Raw genomic sequence first — 22,604 nt, 5'->3', positions numbered from 1 at the left:
AAAAAAGCATTTTCCTTTCTTTTATCTCTTTTTCTGGGAATGTGCAAGGTTGTTCTGAAAGGAAGCTTCTTGCCAGTTTCATGGGAAAAAAAATTCCTTCTAGCAGAATACCAACCACTACTCAGTGAGTCAGCAGGACCTTTCCAGCACTTAGGCAGCTTAGACAGGGAGAAAAGAGGAAGATATTGCCAACAGCTTAGCAGCTGTGAGGTGCAGGGCGCTACTATTTTCCTTACTAATAAATGGAGAACTGTCCTAGTTTACCAACAGAGATCTAGATGCACACAGTATGCCCCTTGTCCACAGGTATCTGCTTGGCATTTCACACTGAAGCAAACATTAGGAAATAACTAACTCTGCAGCAAGCATGAGACTGGGAAATAAAATCAATCAGCTGTAAACAAACAGAAAACTTGCCTCGACTTTAATCTGAAAGCTGGCTAAGCTTAGGACTTAGACTGACAAAGGGATCAAAACACAGAGCCTGGGAAGCTTCTCCACACACCACCCTGTTCCAACATGCAGAAGCTCACTGTGCTGGATGAGTGCCTTGAGCACCCAGACAAACTAATGCCACCGTGTGCTAAAGAAAGGGAAACCAAACGCTGGTGCTTGGATATTTACTGTATTGGTAACAGCATAACAACAGGAATGGAACAAAAGTAAAGGAGAAAGATAATTAGGATTATATGGTCACAAAGTCTTCCTTTCCCAACCTCCAGTCTTCTACAGCTCATGAATTAACTTTACAGTAAGAACAAAGAAAGCAGAACCAAACAAACTTCTAAAATGATTTCTGAATTGCTTCCTGATAGGATATGCCTTTCATGAAGGGAGAAAATCACTGTTGTGCTCTGCATTCTTTAAACAATATCCTTTGAAATCTCAAAAGAGAAAAAGAAAAGCAAAAATCTGAAAAATGTATGGTAATACGGAAAGGAACATGAAATTAGTATGCTCTTTCTAATGAGAGTGAGGGCAAACAAAACAGAGCCTGATTAGAATTAGCTGAATCCTTACTTGAAAAGAAAATCACAACACAGTAGGTATCTGTAGGTAGCACAGAGAGTTTCCTAGCTTCCAGGAATGGCAGCAAATACTGACTTGACTTGGAAAAAGATCAGAAGGTGGAACTGAAAACCACATACTTATACCAGCACCATAAGCTACAGGGAAATCCACTTAGTGAATTCTGGGAAGTTTATAGCTGTAGTAGCAACATTCATAAAAGGCATTTTGCAGCATCCAGCATGTTAAGTGCATGAAAAGAATCGTTCCCTATTATTACCTTTTTCAATTTGCTACAGCTAACCATAAGTTAACTGTTAACTACAGCCTTCACAGATTTTGACCAAATCGGGATCCTCATGACCTGACATTTATCCTGTACCTGAAGGTAGAGATGTCATTCATTTTCATTTTTCATCATAATTGTGACTAATTCTGATAATTCATCCTGTTACAATGGTAGGAATCAAATGGTTTTGACAAACATAGGAAAGTGCTTCACACAAGGGCTATGTGTACTATTCCAGCTATGTCTAACAGTTCTCCTCACAAGAAGCACAACTTTCTATGGTTCAAATAGTGAATAATGATTTGGCATATAGCAACTGCATAGGGACACTGGCTACATACAATTCAGCAGTAAATCAGTTTTTCATTAATAACAGTTCCTTATGTTTAATCTATTAATAAAATGCTGAAAAGGTAGTGCTTACATTTCAAATGCTTTCTTTCCTTGCCCGTATCTGTTCTGAAAATGTAACAGGATTTCAAGCATCAGGTTTGCACAGGCTGCACCAGTGGTAGTTTAAAGGATGACTTTGTCTACTGCAAAACTTCCTGCTACAGAATTAAGTAGAGCATGAATTCTAACTAGTCAGCAGCCCAGGGAAGAATTATACCAGTACTTACTATTTATAGCTCATGGCAACATCCACAAAGTATTTTCTTCTCTGTCGATAGACATTGTCTTTAAATCCCTTAAGCAAGGAAGAAGAAAGTAATTTATAACAAAGACAGAAAATTAGCTGGGAGAATTATAAATCATTAAAGTGTTTACGCAGTACCAAATTATATTGTATTTTGATTAACACCATCTTATGGATTGCAAGAGAAAAATATCTTTTGCCTTTTTCCCCCACCAAAGTCCCACAGGGGTGTTTTTAAGATAGGTTTGTGCATAGGTAGTCATTTTTCCAAGGCAATGTAAAAGTGCAACTGTATTCCTGTCGTTTCATCTCATGCAGGTTTTCCTTAATTTGTATGGAGATCTACAGGCAGGCATAAAGCAGAATAACTGACCTTTTCTTGATGCATCTGTCATCACTAGAAGACAGAAGGTGCCGAGAGTTCACAAGTAACTCATTTTGAAGATGCTACTTCAGCAGTTGCCATTTTAACCAACGCATTAGAGACTGAGCCAACAGCCTCCAACAGCAAATACACACACTGCTCTGATTTGAGCTGCAGATCAAACTCCCTACATATTAGGCAACAGCAGGTTCTTACTTTTTGCATATTAAGTGCAAAAGAGCAGTATTACACATACAGACTAGTCAGCAACAGCCCTTCAAGCTATTCAAAATCAAAACACTCTCTTCTATATCTACAGAAAAAATTTAGACAACTCAGGTCTAGACTACAAAAGAGATACCTACTTTCAAAGCAGGACTTTTAATCTCTTGAAGATGGAATAAAGTTATCTAAGTGCCACAATTAGTAGCTCAGAAAGTGCATTTAGATTTCCTCAAGTGCCATGACTTGGGGGGTGATGGGCTGCTCCCATCACCTACTCACAGCTGAAAAGTAAAGCACATTTTTTCCTTAGCACTCACATATGCAGATCAGCAAAGGGAATGAAAACACAATATATTTTGATTTGAAGTGTTTATGAGCTTGCATGAGAAAACTCAAAAGGTATTTTATGGTCCCATAACCAAAGCTGTGCTGCTAGGGAAGAGCAAAGGAAAATGTCAGAGGATTGTCTTCAGAATTCAAGCCTCTACTCTCATGCAGGACAGCAAAGGCCTTACATAAAACCCTTCATGTACTGAGCAATCCAGTGTATACAAGCTGGAAGAACTCCTTGAGAGTAGCCCTGCTGAGAAGGACTTAGGGGTTCTGACTAATGAAAAACTTAATGTGAGCCAGCAGTATGTACTTGCAGCCCAGAAGGCCAATGGTGTCCTGGGTTCCATCAGAAGAGGGGTGACCAGCAGGGTGAGAGAGGTGACTGTCCTTCTCTATTCCACCCTCATGAGGCCCCATTTGAAGTACTGTGCCCAAGTCTGGGGCCTCCAACACAGAAAAGGATGTGGAGCTGTTAGAGAGAGTCCAAAGAAGGCCACAAGGACAATTCAAGGGCTGGAGCACTTCTGCTATGAAGACTGGCTAAAGGAACTGAGCTTGTTCAGCCTGGAAAAGAGGAGGCTGGGGGAAGACTTCATTGCAGCTGTCCAATATTTAAAGATTGCTTATAAACATGAGGGAAAACAACCTTTTACAGGGGCAGACTGTGACAGTACAAGGAGAAAACTAAAAGAAAGTAGATTTAAATTAGATGTTGGGGAACATCCTTACTGAGAGAATGGTGAGGTGCTGGAACAGATTGCCCAAATAGGTTGTGGATGGCCTATCTCTGGAAATACATAAGGCCAGGCTGAATGGGGCCCTGGGCAGCCTGGTCTATCATCTGTGACAGAAGGGATAGAAGTTGACAATCCTTGGGGTTCCTTCCTACCCAAGCCATTCTATGATTATGTGATTTATTTATTTTTTAAACATGCCATTGATTTGGTTATTGACTTGCTGTGCAAATCTATTGTGAGATCAGTTACTTCATGAACTCAAACAACTGCCTGCCTCCCTAATCTCACACTTTTGTGGTCTGCTTTCAATGGAGCATAACAACCTCCTGTGAAATACTACAGAACAATCAAGATTATGTTACAATGAACACTGCTCATATAGAGAAGCTTTTTGACAGGCAAAACCTTGTGACATTCAAGTGTATGTCTGTCTACATAATACCTTTTGCACTAGCATTCTGTCATTCAGCTGTAACATGTAACAGACAAAATGAGATGGATGACAGCATAGATAACTTGAATGTCCAACACACGCTGTGAAATCAAGACTGAAACCATTAGCCAGTATGAAATGGGTTAGAACCTAAACTAGTACTATACTGATTTCATAATGGAGTAATTCTCTTTGGTCTGGCATCTACACACTATTGTGAAGGAACAGAGCAGGCACCAGAACTGCCATTTGAAAGGCCAATCACAGATTTTATAGTTTTTTTTCCCCCCATCTCTAATATCTAGCGTGCTGCATACGCTAACAAATGGGGTGTAAATTATGTTCATAAGAGTTCTCTCGAGTGTAAAATATATATTCATATAATGCAAATGTCTTTTTTCATTGTCTGTAAAACTGAAGGCAGATTTTCAGTAAAGCACTCAACTATTTAATGAAGGCACCAGCTCAGAACATAAAACAGTATCAAATGGCTCATCACAATCATCAACTCAAGGCTAGAATGAGTTGCCATTAAGGCCTCTGTTTGAACCAAATTACTGTTAATGGTTGAAGGTAATCAACAGATTTTTCCATTCTGAGAAAATAGTAGGTAAATCCTCGCTTGTCATTAAGAAGCATGTGGAAGATATCAGCACCCAGGAACATGCTTCCCAGCTACAGGCCCACACTGCAGGAAAGGATCACATTCAGGTACTTCAGTTCATTCCTTCCTCTCAGCTGGAAGCTTCCTATAATATCAGTTGAATTCAGCTTTCAGAGTAGGAATAATACAATTTGTTGCCATTAGTATTGCTCAACCAAAGGGTCCAAAGGTAGAAACTTCAATTTGAAACATGAGGAAGTCCCTTAACACAAATGCTTGCAGTCATCTGCCATCTAAAGAATTAGATGTCAAGCATGTATGGACTTGAGCCATATGTAATAAAACAAACCTATTATTTTTTTTCTGTCTTTTACACTGAGCATTTGGCACCACTACAGGTATCACTTTGTGAAATGCGAGCTTGACTCCTGTCACTGAAGTCAGGAAACAATGTGAGACACCTTCCCATCTGTTGCATTCCTTTCTGCACACAGAAACAGGAACACGTTACTGTTTTATTTTGCAATTATCTCCTGAGTTACCAGGAAGTCTTTTTCCACAATTCCTTTTTCCTCTGACAACTAAGTTAATATCTATTCTTATCTAAGAGCCACTTGTGACAGAACCTAACATCACATTGATCAAAACTCTTCTGTTTGTCTGGAAACTTCTAACAACCAGCTATATAAAAAAATAAATGAAAACAGCAAAAATAGAAGATAAAAAAAGAAGACAAAGTTGTTCAAGAGAAAGCTTTATGGAGGACTTCCTTCTTTCATGTCCAGCTACAGAAAAGGATAATTAATTCACTGAAAACACTGAACATAACTAAAAACCAACCATGCTCAGAAAAGCACTCAAAACCAGCAGTCAACAGGATTTTTATTTGACTGGCAAACAACGTGAACAAATTATCTGCAGTACAATTGTATGTTACACTTACAGGGTGATCTGCATCCAGCTCAGATCCATACATCAAAACTCTTTGTGAACATTTGTCTAATTCAGATATCTTCCGAGGAAACCAAGGGACACAGTCAAGATCTGCAGAAGACAGAATGTGAGTTAAATATACTGAATATAACAATAATGGCTATAACTGTGCGAAACATTTGTGAGTCTGTAAACTAATGATACAGAAGTAGCCTTGCCTTCCTCATCAGTCCAGATGTTTTCTGGTGGATTCAGAGACACGATATTAGTTTGAAACTTTAGCAACTGGATTAGTTCATTAAATTCCTTCTTACTGCAGTCACAGTCCACAAAAATTTCTACCTCTGAGTTCCTTCTCTTCGATTTTCGTGATTCAATATGAACCATACTCACATGCTTCTCCTGCAGAAAGAACAAGGAATTAAATACAGACATATCAGTTAGGATTGCAATATTGATGGCATACTCTTCAGGAAAGCTTTTCTAGGTTTTAAATGAAGGTTCCCTCCAGTACAGACAAGCAGCAGTTTCTGATTTTCCACATGTGAATCCACATAGTAGGTAACAATTGCACTGGCACATGAAGTATGTGTACAATGCATGAATGTGTTAGCTAAGGAGATGCAACAAATTTATGGAAGGAAAAGACTCAATTTGCTGAGGGCTTTGAATCTGCTATTTGTAGACCAGCAGATTACAGAAGCCAAGCAGGATCATTTTGATGATCTCTTCCTGAATAACCCAGGCCACAGGACTCCTTTCAACTGACAGAGGGATACTGGTTTCAGACATTCTCTTCTGAAGTAGAGAAAGTGGCTTTGATTTACCCTAGGTTTAAAAAACAGCATAATCCTACCCACCCCATGCTCAAACTGCTCAGCAACCATGTGAATGCAGTTGATCTCTCTGCAATATCTTCCCAACACATTTTAGAAGGCCAAATGAACTGCAAGCAAATTGTTCTCAAGAAGGTAGAGCTGACATGTATATTCAGGATTTCAGGTCTGAACCCACTGAAGAATTTAAGCCAGAGCTGCAATTAATACTTTGGAGAGAAGATGTGTTGAAAACACGCCTCTTCCTGCAGTTCCTATCGGCTCACTTAGCCTTCTCCTGCTTCTGTTCTGCAACTTGGTTTCAGATAAGCTCCCTCCCAGCGGCTCAGCTCACACTGCTTTCAATATCTGGGCAGTCCAGATATCTGCATCAGCCTTGGGAACCTGCTCCCAGAGCCAGCTCCTGTAATTTAGGATTGGTAACACCCTGTGCTCCCACAATTACACTCCTCTGATGGTTAAGCATGAAGAGGTAGATTCCAAATCACCTCTTAGCATTTTCCTCACTGTGCAGACTGAGCAGCCTAAGGCTTTTCATCTTGGTGCTTTGCCTGAATTGTCCTCAGAGATGCCCTCAAGTCCTCTTCAATGTGTTAATAAAGGTAAGCAGATTACAGAGAGAACCAGCAGTCTGACTGAAAACCACCAATTGTATGGGGATCTATATGGAAACCAATCCTTCATGATTTAGGTTCTAGTTAGACAGAAAGCTCTGACCCTGTAAGCACTTAAAGGTGCACTTAAATTTATGACCAAACATTGTCCTGCAACAAGGCTGTCATTGCCATCAGACTCTGAACTGCTCCCTTTCATCATGGTCTGTACAGAGAACTTCAAACCTAATTTACGGTGCTGAGAATCACACTTTGGAAATCTAAAGTGAATAGTGAGAATATCAACATCACAGTTAAACTTAGTTCCAGAAAATTCTCTGAGAGTCTTAAACGCTTTGCTGAATGACCCATAAAGCCTGAAGTTAAATTCTGCAGATTCACTAGAACTAACTGCACTCCATGGTGCGTTAAATTATACCAACAAAGAGCCTGACCTCAGTATCCTTCCTCATCTAATCAGCACAACTATATGTAAGCTTTACCTGGAAGAGCCGGAGAGCTTTCACCAGTCCACCAACTTCATTCTTCAAGGAAAACACCACAGCTGTCTTTCCACCTTCAGAAACTGACTCACCTTTCCCATTTCCCTTATTGCCTTTTTTCTCCTCATTTTTCCCAGAGCTTGATCTGTTTATCTAGGAATGGATAAGGAACAGCATTGATTCAGTTGTAAAAGGATACTTCCCAAAAGTAAGACACATTTCATAAAGAGAAATTTTTGTTAGAAAATAGCTGAACTGAACCCATCCAGACTTAATCTCAGTAAACAGTTCAATCACAACATCAATGTTATTTGCATTATTGGTCTGTTTATTACTAGTTGCAATATCACACTCAGTGAGTGGTGGCCAATGGCTCCATGTGTGGACAGAAATCAGTGACAAGTGGCTTCCCTCAGGGGTTCAACACCTTCATCAAGGACATAGTGGGATCAAGTGCAACATCAGCAAGTTTGCTGACAACACCAAGCTGTGAGGTACTTTTGACACACCCAAAGGACAGGATGCCATTCAGAGAGACCTAGGCAGGCTCCAGCTATGGGCCCAGGGGAACCTCATGAGGTTCAATGCATCCAAATGTAAGGTCTTGTACTTGGGTCACAGCAACCCCTGCTATCAGTGCAAGCTGGGGGGATGAAAGGATGAAGAACAACCCTAATAATAAAGAGGACTTGGGGGTACAGGTGGGTAGGAAGCTGAACGTGAGTCTGCAGTGTGCCCTCACAGCCCAAGCAGCCAACTTTATCCTGGCCTGCATCAAAAGCAGTGGGGCCAGCAGGCCCGGCTCTGCTCTGGTGAGACCTTACCTGGAATACTGCATCCAAATGTAGAGTCCTCAGTAATTGAGAGACATGGACCTGTTGGACCACATCCAGCGGAGGGCCACAAAAATGGTCTAAGGGATGAAACACCTCCCTGTAAGGACAGGCTGAGAGAACTGGGGCTGTTCAGCCTGAAGAAGAGAAGGCTTGGGGAGACCTGAAGGCAGCCTGTCAGTACTGAAAGGGTGGCTATAACAACAAAGGGCACAGACTCGTTAGCAGAGTCTATTGTGATAGGACAAGGGGAAATGATTTCAAATAGAGAGATTTAGACTGGATATAAGAAAAAAAGGCTTTGTTTTGTTTTTACAATAAGGGCAGTGAGGCAGTCGAACAGGTTGTTCAGAGAGGTGGTAGATACCCCATCCCTGAAGACATTCAAGGTCAGGGTGGACCAGACCCTGAGCAATCTGTTCTGGCTGTAGGTGCCCCTGTTCACTGCAGGGGAGTTGGACCAGATGGTCATTAAAGGTCCTTTCCAACTCAAACAATTCTATGATTCTCTGATCCTGTGCTCACTGTCACCATGCTGGGCATACCCAGTCACCAGAAAGGAATACATGGATTGAGGCCATTGATCTCCTTGCAGTTATCCTGTTAGTGATGTAGTTTTCACACCCTTACTGGGCTGAGCCAAGTATTCACTTCCACCATGCTGGTCAGGCTAACTTAAGGAGACATTCATGCTCTAAGGAACTCTGGGAGCAACACTGATATCAACAGTTGATCCATGTAACTGATGGCAGCCATGTATCTAAAGTAAAGGCCGCTCCCTGGTACCCTGAGCCAAGCTAAGATGAGCTTTTTGCAGCAGCTGTGGTCAGCCACATTCAGCCTTATTCCCTGAGCTCCTCAGGCACACCTCCTGCCCATCGCTACTGAGCCATCTTCCATTGCTGGGGTTTATTGGTCAGCCATGCTCATTAGATTTAATAGATAAGGTTTGTTATCTGTTGTAGTACAATTAATGTCACTATGTAAAGTTGAACACAGAAATTGATAGACATATACAAGTATACAACTACTAACAGTTCTTTGGTAAACTGTAGAAAATAACCCAAGAATGGGTGAAATATCTAAGGCAATGGGCTTCCAAAAGAACACTACGTTTCATAAGGAGCTCTCTGTCCCAGGATAAAGGAATAAGTAAAGTTTAGCCTGAGTCCTTTTCCAAACTGGATTAGCTAAGATAGTTTTCTTAGAGATAGATATTGCTGACAGAGATGAGGTATTTGCATCGCATCCATCTCAACGCAGCCACATGGCTCGTGTCAAACGGGTTTGCTTTTCTACCTGATGCCAGTCCACTTTGAAATACATCCCTCTGCTGCGTGAGAGCACTGGATATTCAGCCCCCACTGGATATACATATGTAAATGCCTCAGAATACATACATAAAAAGCACAAGAATGCACTGAATTAAAAGAAGGACTAGTTGAAATGCATCTTCTTACCAAAAGTCAGAACTTAAAACAGCGCAGGTTAAATTACCCAAGCTAGTTTCAGCACACACTCAAGGGTCTCCATTGGTCTTTTCTCATCATTTATCAGATCATACTTAAACCATTTGAAAAAAGTAGTTCTGCTTGTGGAGCGGCACATGAAGACACTCAAGCACATTGTTTTTTAGTAACTGAGCTTATATGATTCTTCTCACCAAGGGGTTTGTTTAGGAAATGACAGTCTAGTGGAAGGTCACTTTGGCTTTAACTTCAATAATATCTGGGATTTGACCAACAAGTTTTCATCGATATGAAGTGCACAGATGCTGTTTATATAGCATCCGTGCTTCTTCATTGTATGCTGTTTCCAGGAAGCTACACACAGAGAACCACAATCATCCTCCACACGTCAGTACTGCTGATTCTTCAGGGAAACAAGGGCACCTGGCACCCTCCAGGACTGCCCAAGGTTCAGCACTACCTCAAAACGAGCATTATCTGAAGTGATGACTGAAAGCCTCTCTCACACGTAAGGAAACCAGATTAGCTCATCATTACGAGCCCAATTGAAGAGGCTTCGATACTGCAAGAGCTCAAATCTTATCAGCCATGCCTGTTATTTAATTATGAAGTATTTTAACGGCAAACAGGTCAACCATCCTCATGAAAATGAGCTATCTGGAGCAAGTGCGAGTACTCAGGAACAAAGGAGTGAACTACAGGATGACTCCACGAAAGGAACTCAGAGACTATAAAACTGACGGATCCCATTTAGTTAAACATCTCTGACAGAAATAAAGCACATACAAACAAGGACATTACACATTTTCCTGCAAGGCCAGTTCACAACTGGTACAAACAAGCACATCCCGTGGGTTCTACTCAAGTTACCAAAGCCCCCACAGGCTGCAGATTTGATACACAACTTGATGGGCTCCAAGTATCAAAAACCCGGAATATTCACCCCATTCGGAACGGATGAGACCACCAGCATCCCTTACTAACAGCGTAAGCCCACCCGAAGCCGCTTAGCCGCGAGGACACACCGGCACCCTCAACACGGTGCCGGCTGCCCTCAGCAGAGGCTCGCTGCTCCCTAGGAGCCCCTTTCCGACCGCCGCTTGCCGCCATCAAACCGGTCTGAAGCGCCACACTGCGAGATCCGTAAGCGCTCTGACACAGCCCTGGCGCTCGGGAACACCTGTACTGGGCTCCCGTGTTCTGAGAGCGCAGCAGCAGCGCCGTTATCCTCCCTGCCTGCCTTTCAGGCGAAACTTTGGCTGTTGTTTGAGGACACCCTCGCGGCAGCGCTGGGAAGCAGCACCCGTTGGACTCACAGCAGCCGCCAGCGGTACCTGCCGCCGCGAAGTTAACCCCACGGGCCGGCAGCTCGCTGCCCTACCTCCAGATCCCCCCTCCGCTCCGCTCCCAGCCCCGACACTTACGGTGAGGCCGCCGGGTCGTTCCTCCGGTAGGGCCGAGTCCAAGGAGAAGCCCCTCCTTGCCCAGTACTTGCTGGAGAACATCATCATGGCGGGCTGCATGGGACCGGCCGGGCGGGGCAACGCCACGCTCTGCTCCTCGCTCGCCGCGCCGCCTTTTATACGGCCCCGCGGGGGCTGACGGAAAGCCGCCGAGGGGGGACCCGGCGCCGGTGACGGAGCCGTCTGCGGGCGGGCGCCCTTGGCCTCGCTTACCTCATACGCCGCCGGGCAGCCCTCAGCCCTCGCCCCTCAACAGCCCCCGGGGTAGCAGGGCGGCGGGAGCCCCGCGGGAGCTGCGCCAGACCTCAGCGCGGCCCGGCTGCAGGGAGACCCCAGCCACTCTCCTCACGCCTCAGTGCCCACCGTGGAGGCCCGCCTTGAACCCAAGCAGAGAGCCCCAAACCTCCCCGTGTCGGGAGCTCCGGCCCCACCGGCTGAGCTTTGGGCAGCCAGGATGCAGGTGAGCCTGGGGTGTATGTGTGGACACAGGGACAGCAGGCCTCGGTGCGCCCCGAGGATAAATAAGTAAAAGGAGTGAAAAGTTGCACAGAGGTATTTCCGTGTCAGCTTTGATGTGAGGAATTCTTTGATGTAGAAACTCATCTTTCCTCATTTTTTTTATGAAGTTTTTCAGTGAAAAATGTAGGGAGGTTCAGAGAGGAAGCATTAAGGGGTAGGAGATCTGTCTTATAATGAAAGACTTAACAAACCTTCTGTATTAAAGCGTGATTGATGACATAGAAAGAGTATTTCCCCTAGAAAAGGATTCTTAATTGGAGAAAGCTTTTTAGCCGAGGCAGCAACAGCTGTGTTTTCTATCTCAGCTATATAAGGGCCAGGCTCTGATCATAACCACAACATCAATAAAGCAATTCATTATCTATGGAGGTGAAACAGTCCTGCATGGGTCCTGCAGGTCTGTTTGTGTAATGGACAGCTTCACCTGTCTCTGAGTTGCTTATGTCTCAAGTTATGTGCTCCCTTTTCTCTGTTCTGAAACACCAGGCAGGTAAAATGGTCACTGCTTACTCTTGGAAGTCTCCAGTGGTGCCTTTCCTGCAGCAGCCCTAGCTGGCATCACGGGGCCTTCACTCCTATATGCATACAAAGATCACGTGGGTCAAGAATAAAGAGTCAAAATCAGATTCTCTGAAGCTGAAAGACTGAGAAGGGAGCTACTCAAGGAAAGTAGCAGAAGGGCTCAGCTGTAGCTTGCTCACTTTACATAAAGTCAGTGTCTCTATCCTTGCTAGCCGCAATATCTTTTAGGCAACATTTACATACCTGCGTCACTGAGGAATCCCTTTTGGTCCTAAAAAGAGACCAGCTCAAAAGGACAGCGGGAAGTTTTGTACCGTGAGATCTCACCATTTACCACAACTAACAAACCAGCAAAAGTTTCAAGTCTAAAGCAGCCCTTGTCAGGCAGATGAGCCCTTTCATGAAATGGAAACATATGCACGATGTACAGGACTGAGTTGGGATCACAGCAGCTCCATGTAATAATGGATCTTCCTTTTGCTTGACAATAAAACTGCCATAATATTTGGTTCCCTTTCTTGCTCCTGTAATGCAAATCAATCATTTTTGTCTCGGTAACCCACAAAGGTTTGTTTTATTTTTGCAGTTGAGGAAAGGATGGATGTCTGCTGGTGTTAGTTCTGTCTCATACCCAAAGTTAACAAGCGATACACTCTTTCATGTTTATTCATTGTTTTTAATCATAAGAACACAATTCAGGTCTTTGGATTTTGATATTCCTGTTGGCTGTGCCTGAGATACCCAAACATAATTCCTGCTATTGAACAATTTACAGGAGCAAGATTGCTTAGCATTCTCCAAATGTTCCAGTGATGACAACAAGCTCTACTGAGCAGGCTTTTCTCCATCATCGTGACAGAGCACAATTGTATCTGCTGCTAGATGCTAGTTCTGCAGCTCGACATCACACAAATCTGAGATGACCCTGCTACCCTCAGCCTTGCTAATGATCGCAGCTCTGTCTGGTGGCTGGATCCTGGCAAAGATTTTCTGTCTCTCGTAACCTCCTCAGGATGACTTGTGAATGCAAAGCAAACAACAGTGTGTTGTGTTGGCATGAACTATGCAACAGGTAGGGACAAGACATGTGGTTCAACTACTGTTTTAGCCACACTGACTCCCCAATACTGCCACAAAGAGACTGACAAGAAAGTATTATATTGAAGCTCATTTTGTAGGTGGACTTTTCCATAAGAATGCTAGATTGGAGGGCACACATTTATAGACTGAAAATGTTCATTTCTTTGTTCTAAGTCACAGTAAAACAGAGCTGATATACGGCTCTGGGAATAGCGCTAAGATAGAGGGTTGGTTTAGAGATCAGTCCATTTCTCTGTAGTTCACAGTTACATACATATAAACCAAGAAAAACTTAAAATTGGTGGTCAAACATATATATATGGGGAGAGAGAATATATATACATACATACATTTGAAGTTCATTGAAGTAGCTATTCAAAAATATCTACTATACAACAAATTTCAGAGTGACACATGACAATCTTACTTACTTTAGAAGATGCACTTAATGCTTATAGTAAGAAATAAAGGTACCTTTCTAGCACAGAGGGATAAGCTTGCTTTCATTTCTAAAAGGCTTCTTATTGCCTATAATCAGAAGTCAAGTGACTCTAAGATCTCTAGTTTACACACACCTTCCTTCCTGCTATGGGAGAACAGAGTCACGGTTGACTGAACTCCTAAGATGGATACTTTGTAAGAAATACAGAATCCAAGTGGAAAATTAGCTTTAAAATTGAAGTAGATCTGTGGGCTGTTTTCAAGTTTCAGTCATTTTCTTCTTCTTAGAGGCACTGACTGTCCATTTCAGCATAGCTTTTCTTGAACCTGCTTGTAAAATAGTTTGCAATAGTTTGATGACATATGCTGGCAATGTTAAGTCCTTCCATTTGATTTTAGCAGGAGGATAAAATTCACAGTGCACAGTAGAATCATAGAATGGTTTGGGTTGGAAGGGACCTTAAAGATCACCTGGTTCCAACCCCCTGCTATAGGCAGGGACACCTCCCTCTAAACCAGGTTGCTCACAGCCCCATCCAGCCTGGCCTTGAATGCTTCCAGGGAGGGGGCATCCACAGCCTCGCTGGGCAACCTGTTCAGTGTCTCACCACCCTCTCAGTAAAGAATTTCTTCCCAGTATCTAGTCTGAATCTACCCTCTTCCAGTTTAAAGCCTTTTCCCCTTGTCCCATCATTATACATCCTTCAAAAAGTCCCTTCCCAGATTTCCTGCAGACCCCTTCAGGAACTGGAAGGCCATTGTATGGTCCCCCGGGAGCCTTCTCTTCTCCAGGATGAAGAGCCCCAGCTCTCAGCCTGTCTTTGTAAAGGAGGTACTCCAGCCCTCTGATTATCTTTGTGGCCCTTCTCCTGGAAACAGCTGAGCCTGCCAATGCAAAGCAACGAATGAATTCTTCATTTGCTTTATTTGTGTACACACCAATTGCTTTACCTAATAAACTTTACCTTGACCCATAAGTTTTCTTACTTTTACCTCTTTCCCATTCCAGAGAGGCTTAGCTCCCCACTCAGACTAACCTACAGCACTCGCTAAAGGAAACATTTAGAAATTCTACTGGGAAACTATTTCACTGAAGAGAAAGTGCAGTCCTCTAGTACATTTTTAGTGATACTACTACTATGGTGCTACTAGTATCATCGATCATTAGTTTCATTGCTGTCTATTCTAAAAGGTCACATACGGGAGATGAAAATGAGGGCTGAGCTTCTAACTGTAAACAGCTTAACACGTGAATGTGTAAGATAAAAGCTGTGGTACAAAAATGATGGTAATTATCCCAGGACCTCTAAAGACTTTGATGTTTTCTATAAATACAGTAGCAGTCAGAAAAGAAATATCAAGTGAACACAAGAAAATGAGAGGACAGAAAAGAATCTAAAATGGCCTAAGCATTTAATGTTTGTTGGTTTTTAATTATTCTTTGCTGAAAGGATCCACTGTGACCCGTGGTCTATCATATTTAATAGCAATGACAGAGAGATAAGCGCTGCTTCTTGCAGGATAAAACAACATTGGAGAATGGTTGGGTAAGTGATGATAATGAATGGCTTGGCACAGAAACCACACTAACAGAGGAGGCTCGTTACATCTCTGCCATCAATAACTGTTTTGAGAACTTAGGGGATGGAGAGGTGGCACAAGACACAGAAAAGACCAAAATGACATAAATCTTCCAAAAGATCCATGTGGGAGGAAGAGCTGGAGACGTAGAAATCAGTCTCTTTTTTTTTCCTCTTTTGGAAAAACGGTAGCAGCAAAATTATTTGTAAGCGCCTCAAAGATAACAGATGATTAAACAGTCAAGATGGATTTGCTGAGAACAGACTGAGTCAAGCTAATCTCATTTCCTCCTATGACAGTCCTGTGGATCGAGGCAAAACAATTCACGTCATCAATCTTAGCGGTAGTGAAGCATTCGGCATAGTCTCATAACATTCTCACAAGACAGATAAGGAAAAGTCCAGATGAAACGGATAGATTAGACAACAGGGCGGCTTTGCTGTTAAATGGAAGGGTGTGAGAAACAGGACTGGCACAAGTACCTGAAGTAGCTGTCCCCACTCCTATACACTGCAGCAGAGCACGTAGTGACCACCCTTAACTTTCCACTGTACTTAACTCAGAGGTGCTTAGTAGTTAAAAGCATTAAGCAAATCTTGGATGCGTGTTGTTGGGGAGCTACTTGTAGACTGGCTGCATGATTACAAGAAGGCAGAGCTCACATCAGGGGAGTCAGAGGTTACAGAGAATCACCATCACCATTCTCTCTACCTGGAAGCATACAAAACACCTGAGAAGTGTTTAACATTCTGCAATATTTACAAAGCTATCCTCCAATCCTGTTCAAAACGGGTAATCTCACCCAAGCTTCTGTGTCTGGTTTACATCTCAACAATGGGGAAAATTAATGATATGGACCAGCACTTGTCCGGAGAGTGGAAAGAAAAATGATCGGTAGGTTAAAAATAAAAAGGAGGGGTTCCAGTTATGTTTGTCCTAAGAAGTAAAGACAAAGCCAGGTACACGAAAGATGGCTGGAAGGAAAACGTGCTTCCAGGTCAGTATGGAGAGCAGAAGAGTCGCCATGCAGCAAAGGCTTCTGGTAGCAAGAGCCACGAGGCCACGCAGCAGTTGCCTGTAGAGGCTGTAGATGCAACCTTACAGGAAGCCTTGAAGAGAATAGACAAGGAGCTCGCAGATGTAAGATACGCCTTCCAACAGGAGATACTCACTAGCATATTGTTCACGAGCTTTTAGAAGTGCTTTCCAATATTGCAAATCAGTGATTTCAATAAATATAGGTATGCACGTACTCAGGTATATGCACACAGTGGAAAAATGTGCAGTAGGATTGATCTGGAGACAAGAGGTATTTAGCTCTGAAATGTATCAGGTCGTCTACATGATCCATTGCACACTTGCACAAATGGATCCTGCCAGCACAAGCAATCCAGCAATACAAGGGAGAGAAGAAGGAACTGGGACTGCCACTTTCTCTAGCAGTAGTCATAGAGTTGCAGCTGTACACTGCTGGTAACACTGCTGTGCTGACTCCGGCTGAGCGGGGTGTGCACAGCACTGAGGCCTTGTCTCCTTTTAACCAAGGGGCAGGCACAAGGTTAAAGCACACACAGCCAGGAGCTGGCTCAATCTGACCTAAGGGGCATCCCTTGCTATGTGACACTGTGCTCAGCCAGAGAAGCTCAAGGAAAGAAGAAGGAAGCAGGGACACACGTGCAGTCATGGTGTCATCTGTCCAGATGTGCTGAGGCCCTGCTTCCCATGCAGCAGCTGGACATTTGCCTGCCTATGGATGTAGTTAATGAAATCCTCTTAATGCTTGGCTTGCAGGAGCACTTTTTGCTTTCCCTATTAAACTGCCATTGTCTCCATCCATGAATATTCCCACCTTCCTCCATACCCATCTTGAGAGCGCCTGGATGGGCGCTCTGCTGGGGTCAGCCACACATACAAAGGAACTGTGAGGCCAGCAGTCTCCTGACCTGGGCAAAAAGTTTGCTTCTACACAGTGGGGCCCTACAGTTCGTTAGGAAGGAGAAATATATCTGAAAGGCATAAGAATGAGCATTAGAGTAGGCTGCATGAATCCTATGTAATCAACACTTACTTACATTGTAATCCAATTCCTTCAAAACGTAACCCATCTAGAAGACTCAATTCATTTGAATTACACGGAGTTTGAGATATATACTGACTCAGTTCTGACTTTTATTTGGGATGAGGTAAAAAGTGACATCCTACGCTTCATTTATTTATTTAGTTTGTTTAGAATGCTTCAGGAAATTCAATTTGTGCAAAGTTACAGCTGTTTAACATGAAAGTATAGCACACATCTCTGCAAAATGCTTGTGGTTAAAACCCCCACTTAAATGAAAGTAAAGCTGAATCTATACGAGGCCTGCAATGCATTATGACAGAACATTGTAATACTTAATTGGATAGCAGACATTATCAGGTCCTACTAAACATGAAGCACAATTCATTTTGTTTTCCAACACCATTAGAACAAAGCATCTGAAAGCAGCTTCAAATCAAGTGTAATTGCACATGCCTATGAACTCTGCTGGGTTAGGTGTGTGTCTCATTGATGCTCATGTGCAGTACGTGCATCAGGTTCAGGTGCGTAAGTGCATGAGCAAAACTAAGGGCTGTGATGCCTGCCTTAGGCACACCGTCCATAGAACAGCTCAGAGAATTCCTCCTGCATGAACAAGTGCAGTATAACGGAAGTGTGAATGACTACAATGGGTAACTAAATACATCATCCTTCTGTAACAATTTCAGACCTCCCAGTACCAAATCTATGAATGTTCACATAAGTCCAAACTCCTGTGAAACTTTAGCAAATGCTCCTTTATGTTATAAGGTAACTTCTTGCTGTCAAACAAAGCAAAAATCCACAATAAATTACTTTTGACACCAATAAAATTGCCCAGCTATGCAAACCAGGGAGCAACATGATCTTTGAGATCCCTGCCAACCCAGGAATTCTATGATAAAACATCCTTTCCCTAAACATTTAAATATCCCAATATGATTTTCTTCAGGATTTTAATATACTGCCCATTATGACTGCATACCCTCAATAACTAAGATGCGTGTGTAGTTAATTGACATCTCAGTTTCAGCCCTCCCTAGTTCCATTTTAACTATTTTTCACAGCAATATTTAACAAATACACTTCAAAGCAAATTTCATGCACCAGAAATACTGAAACTCAGCATATGTGAGCCATCAAATCAATGATATAAATTCTAACGCCTTTATGCATTCTGTGCCACCTTAGATTAACTGCCAAGAAGCACAGCGCTCCACAAGGAACAGAAGCCTGATGCTTCAAGTAATTTCCTGAGCAGGAAATGAAAGGCCATGGATACGCCGAGCTGTGAATCCTTGACTTTTAACGCAACCAGGTTCTCTTATTAACTGATGAGAGATAGCACGTGGGCAATATTAAAAACAAAGCTTGTACCAATTCAGCTCTTCAGTGCTTGTTCACAGCGGGTGCGAGAAGTTTAATCGGGTCTCAAGTAGTTGTAACAACTTTATTCACCCATTAAAACCCTTTTGTACAGCTTGTATTTGCTTTAGATGGTACAAATAACGCTGCAAAGAGAGCTCCTTCATGCCCACCATCAAGAGGCTCCAGATGAAAGGCATGCCCCACAGTGTAGGAAGCAGATATTCCCACTGTACTTTGCTACACAGAATGCACAGTGCCAATGGACTAACAGTTGCCAGCTGTCCCCTCTACCTCATGTTCTTCCATCAAAGAGACAACTAGATTTTTCTCTAAATACGATTTAATTAAAAAAACACTAGATTAGCTTTGATTTTTATTTTATAATATGTACAGTAGTTACCAAATAAATGAATACACTGTATCAGTTATGTTAAATTTCACATAACGTCAAAGACATCAGCACGGCCTGGAATAAACTCACAAAGCCTTTTGCATATACAAAAAAAAAAAGCATTAATGTTAATTGTGATTACTTTTTAATAACCTGTTTATTAATTCTCCAAATAATCTTGGCATAAAAACAGTGTAAGTAGTTAATTGATCAGTTAATATATTAGCAAAGATAAAACATTAGTAAAGTCTGCAAGAAACCATCGCAAAATTACCTCAAATGTAAGACTGAATGTATTCACAGGAGTTACCTTCGGTTAGAAAAGAGTTCTGAAAAAGAGCCCGAGTTGGAGCTGTGCATTAATTTGGTCAAACCGATTCATATGAATGAACAGTCGGGTTTATTCAGATATTGAAAATATGACTACCCTTCTAGTATTCACAAACATCTGTGTATATAGTGTATGTGTGTAAATATATATATGCATATATAAAGTGAAGATATGTTAATGCAAAAATATACCGCTCATCCACTCCCGGTTACACAAAATTCAATATTTGGACATTAAACTGCCTAAGTAAAAATGTCCATTTCAAATCTACATTCAACCAGCAACAAATACTTAGAAGTATTTTTGTAAACATTTGAAATAGGGAAAACCCATTCATTGACAGAATTATCCTTAATATATCGGCATCTCTTCAGCGTGTCAATTTTGTACCGCAGTTTCAGCTGCACAACTGCGGATCTGCTCCAATCAAAGAGCTCGCACCGTCTCAGATCAACGTGTGCGAAAGCTCAGCAAATGCATCATTTCCCAATTCTTCCTTGCTCACCATCCGTTTCCAGTTCACCAGAAAAAAGAAAATGCACTTGGCTACAAAAATATTAAGGAATGTTATTGAAAACAAAAGGCTATTTTGGTAGAAGAAACTACAAAAATAGTTAAGTTGAGTCATGTTGTAAAGCTTTAATGCAAGAGCATTACAGTACAGATTTTCTTTCCGACCTTAAAGCTTAATCGACACCAAATTTAAATATCCATCTCTCAAGTGCTCGGAGACAACGTGCTCAGTATAGTCTTTCTTCAACTTAATCAGCTGCAATTATGCAGGTGCCAAGCTCTGCGTCTCAGACATCTGTTGAGTGCTGTCTCTCGTTCCATTGGCAGCAATTACAGGTGTTGAGATACTCTGATACAATGACGTAGGACAGCTCAGTACAGCTCCGCTTTCATCCTCACCAGTATCTGAATCTGGTGTTACAGAACTGCTTTCTATCCCCAGGATCTCACTGACTGCTTGAGGCAACTCCTATAAAAGCAAAGGGGAAAATTGATTTTATTTCTTTTATTTTTTTATTCTTAAGCTCCCCCTCCCCAAAGTAATCAATCAACTGAATTTGGCTGTTTTACAAACATCTCTTGTAGTGTTGGTGCCGTTTTCTGCATCTGCTTCTCAAACAGACAGCAAAAGAAAGGCTCAGTAACGATTTTCATCTTCATCCCCAAAATAAAAGTCCACACAACTATTAAAATTACACTTCATCTTATTGAAACTATTTTTACCTAGTGAACTGTGGTGCTCATCTGGTATTCCTTCAGTGCAATGAAACTTGCATCTCATCTGTCTTAAGCTCATCAGTTTACTTGTACTGAGGTTATGCAACTAGATGATCTTAAAGGTCCCCTCCAACCCAACCCATTCCGTGATTCTATGAGTTAAGAAATCACACTCAAAGGGCACAATTCACCCTTCCATCAGTGGACTGCATTTCCCTATAAAACTAATCTTGTTTACAAGACTTCTGGAATACAGGGGCTTATATAGGCACAGCATGTCTTTTATCATAGCCAGACATTAAGTTATTTCACAACTTGTACAATCAGAGCCAACTACTTAGTTTTAACGCAACTATTCACAGTAGATATGTCCAAAATATCATTACCTTGCAATTCATCATCTGCATAGAAATTGCTTCTGCTTTGCAGAGTATATATTCCACATCAATTTTCATGGACAGTTCATTGATATGCTAAAAAATACATTCACAAATAGTAAACGTAACAAATTGCATGAAATGTGCTGCATTGTTAAAACATACTGCGTGAATAAATATCATCTCACAGTCCTGTCCCTTAAGCTGTGAAGTGCTAAACATACTGCCTATTTTCATTGACCAATAGACACTAAAAGATGCCGTATGCAATACCTGGCTTCCATCACTGAGACCTATATGAGGAATCCATTATATTTCTATATCTGGCAAACTACCAAGCCCTCCCAAGTTACTCCCCAGATCACATTTTCCATGAGATATCAAATAAGATTATAAAAGACATACCAAAAATTAAGATTAAACATATTAAGCAAGAGCTTAAAAGGGAGAATCATTTTCCATGCTCATGATCTTACTAACTACGGACATCCAATAAATCATTCTGAAAGCATGGCAAACAGTCAGTTCAAATGTAATGCTTCAGAGGATGGTATTTACCTTCCCCATCCCCCTCCCACATTAAATACAAAAGACACTGCAGTAACACCAGAGAGATAAATACTGCACAAGAACTCAGTACCTTTAATATTTCATTAAAGCCATACTGCTTTTCCATTATTTGCTGTTTTTCAGATTCTAAGATAGCGCAACAGAGGAGAAGATGAAAATTCTGGCAAGGCAATTCTGTCCACATGACCTGTTAGAATATGAGAAACTTGTGAAATGCTTACACTCCTCTGAGGAGACAGGCAAATGTTAGAAAATAATGTTTTAATAAACCTTCAACAGACACCGAAGCTTAATGGTTTAACAAAAACAAGCTGGTTTTGGAGGAAACTACTTATTCCTACAGTCATTTGAAATTTCTCTTCAAGTTAGTGGCAACTATACGTTTAAATTAACATAAAGCCTTAAAAAGAAAAGGAAAACAAGATATACCTCCATTCCCTATCTCCTAGCAAAGACACTGAATGCTTGTAGTAAACACATGAGGATTGCTCTAAAATTAATGCACCCTGTTTTATGATGTTGACCCACAACTTTAAAGGCCGATGGTGTTGGTATGGCAGTAGAGGTTGAATGTTCCCACCAATATCCCATTCCATGCTGTTGCTGTGTGACAGATGGAATATTTATACCTTAGAATAAGAGAATTCTTTTGGTTTTGCACAGACTGGGTCCCATATTTATGAGTGTTGCACCAATACCACTTCTCCTAACACAAGATGTTTTTCACACACAAAAAGGTAACCTGATACTCTCCAGTTACTACTCTCACTTCAGAGTCTCATCTGAGAGGTCCTGTCCAAGCCTTATGAAAATAAGCCAACTCAACCCATCCTAACATCTCAAGATATTGCTTTGGCTAAAAACACATAACATAGGTT

At 41.8% G+C, this 22,604-nt stretch overlaps 2 protein-coding genes across 2 annotated transcripts in view; both read right to left on the bottom strand.

Annotated features, from left to right (window-relative positions):
- Window positions 1–11,445, bottom strand: part of TPH2 (tryptophan hydroxylase 2) — a 50,145-nt gene extending 38,700 nt beyond the window's left edge. Inside the window, exons 1-5 of the mRNA XM_072337165.1 lie at window positions 11,222–11,445; window positions 7,496–7,648; window positions 5,782–5,965; window positions 5,574–5,674; window positions 1,918–1,985 (exon numbers count right to left, since the gene is read on the bottom strand). Of these exons, the coding sequence (XP_072193266.1) occupies window positions 1,918–1,985; window positions 5,574–5,674; window positions 5,782–5,965; window positions 7,496–7,648; window positions 11,222–11,320 (605 nt within the window). The 5' untranslated portion in view covers window positions 11,321–11,445. The remainder of the gene's footprint in view (window positions 1–1,917; window positions 1,986–5,573; window positions 5,675–5,781; window positions 5,966–7,495; window positions 7,649–11,221) is intronic.
- A 6,100-nt stretch (window positions 11,446–17,545) lies between these two features.
- The window catches only part of TBC1D15 (TBC1 domain family member 15), a 29,802-nt gene continuing 24,743 nt past the window's right edge, over window positions 17,546–22,604 (bottom strand). The window contains exons 15-17 of the mRNA XM_072354596.1: window positions 21,797–21,913; window positions 21,166–21,252; window positions 17,546–20,531 (exon numbers count right to left, since the gene is read on the bottom strand). Coding sequence (XP_072210697.1) covers window positions 20,325–20,531; window positions 21,166–21,252; window positions 21,797–21,913 — 411 coding nt within the window. The 3' untranslated portion in view covers window positions 17,546–20,324. The remainder of the gene's footprint in view (window positions 20,532–21,165; window positions 21,253–21,796; window positions 21,914–22,604) is intronic.

The sequence above is a fragment of the Excalfactoria chinensis genome, chromosome 1, assembly GCF_039878825.1.
Source record: "Excalfactoria chinensis isolate bCotChi1 chromosome 1, bCotChi1.hap2, whole genome shotgun sequence".
NCBI classification, from domain to species: Eukaryota; Metazoa; Chordata; class Aves; order Galliformes; family Phasianidae; genus Excalfactoria; species Excalfactoria chinensis.
Note: the sequence above shows the minus strand (reverse complement) of the source record. Positions and strands in the feature narration are given on the sequence as shown.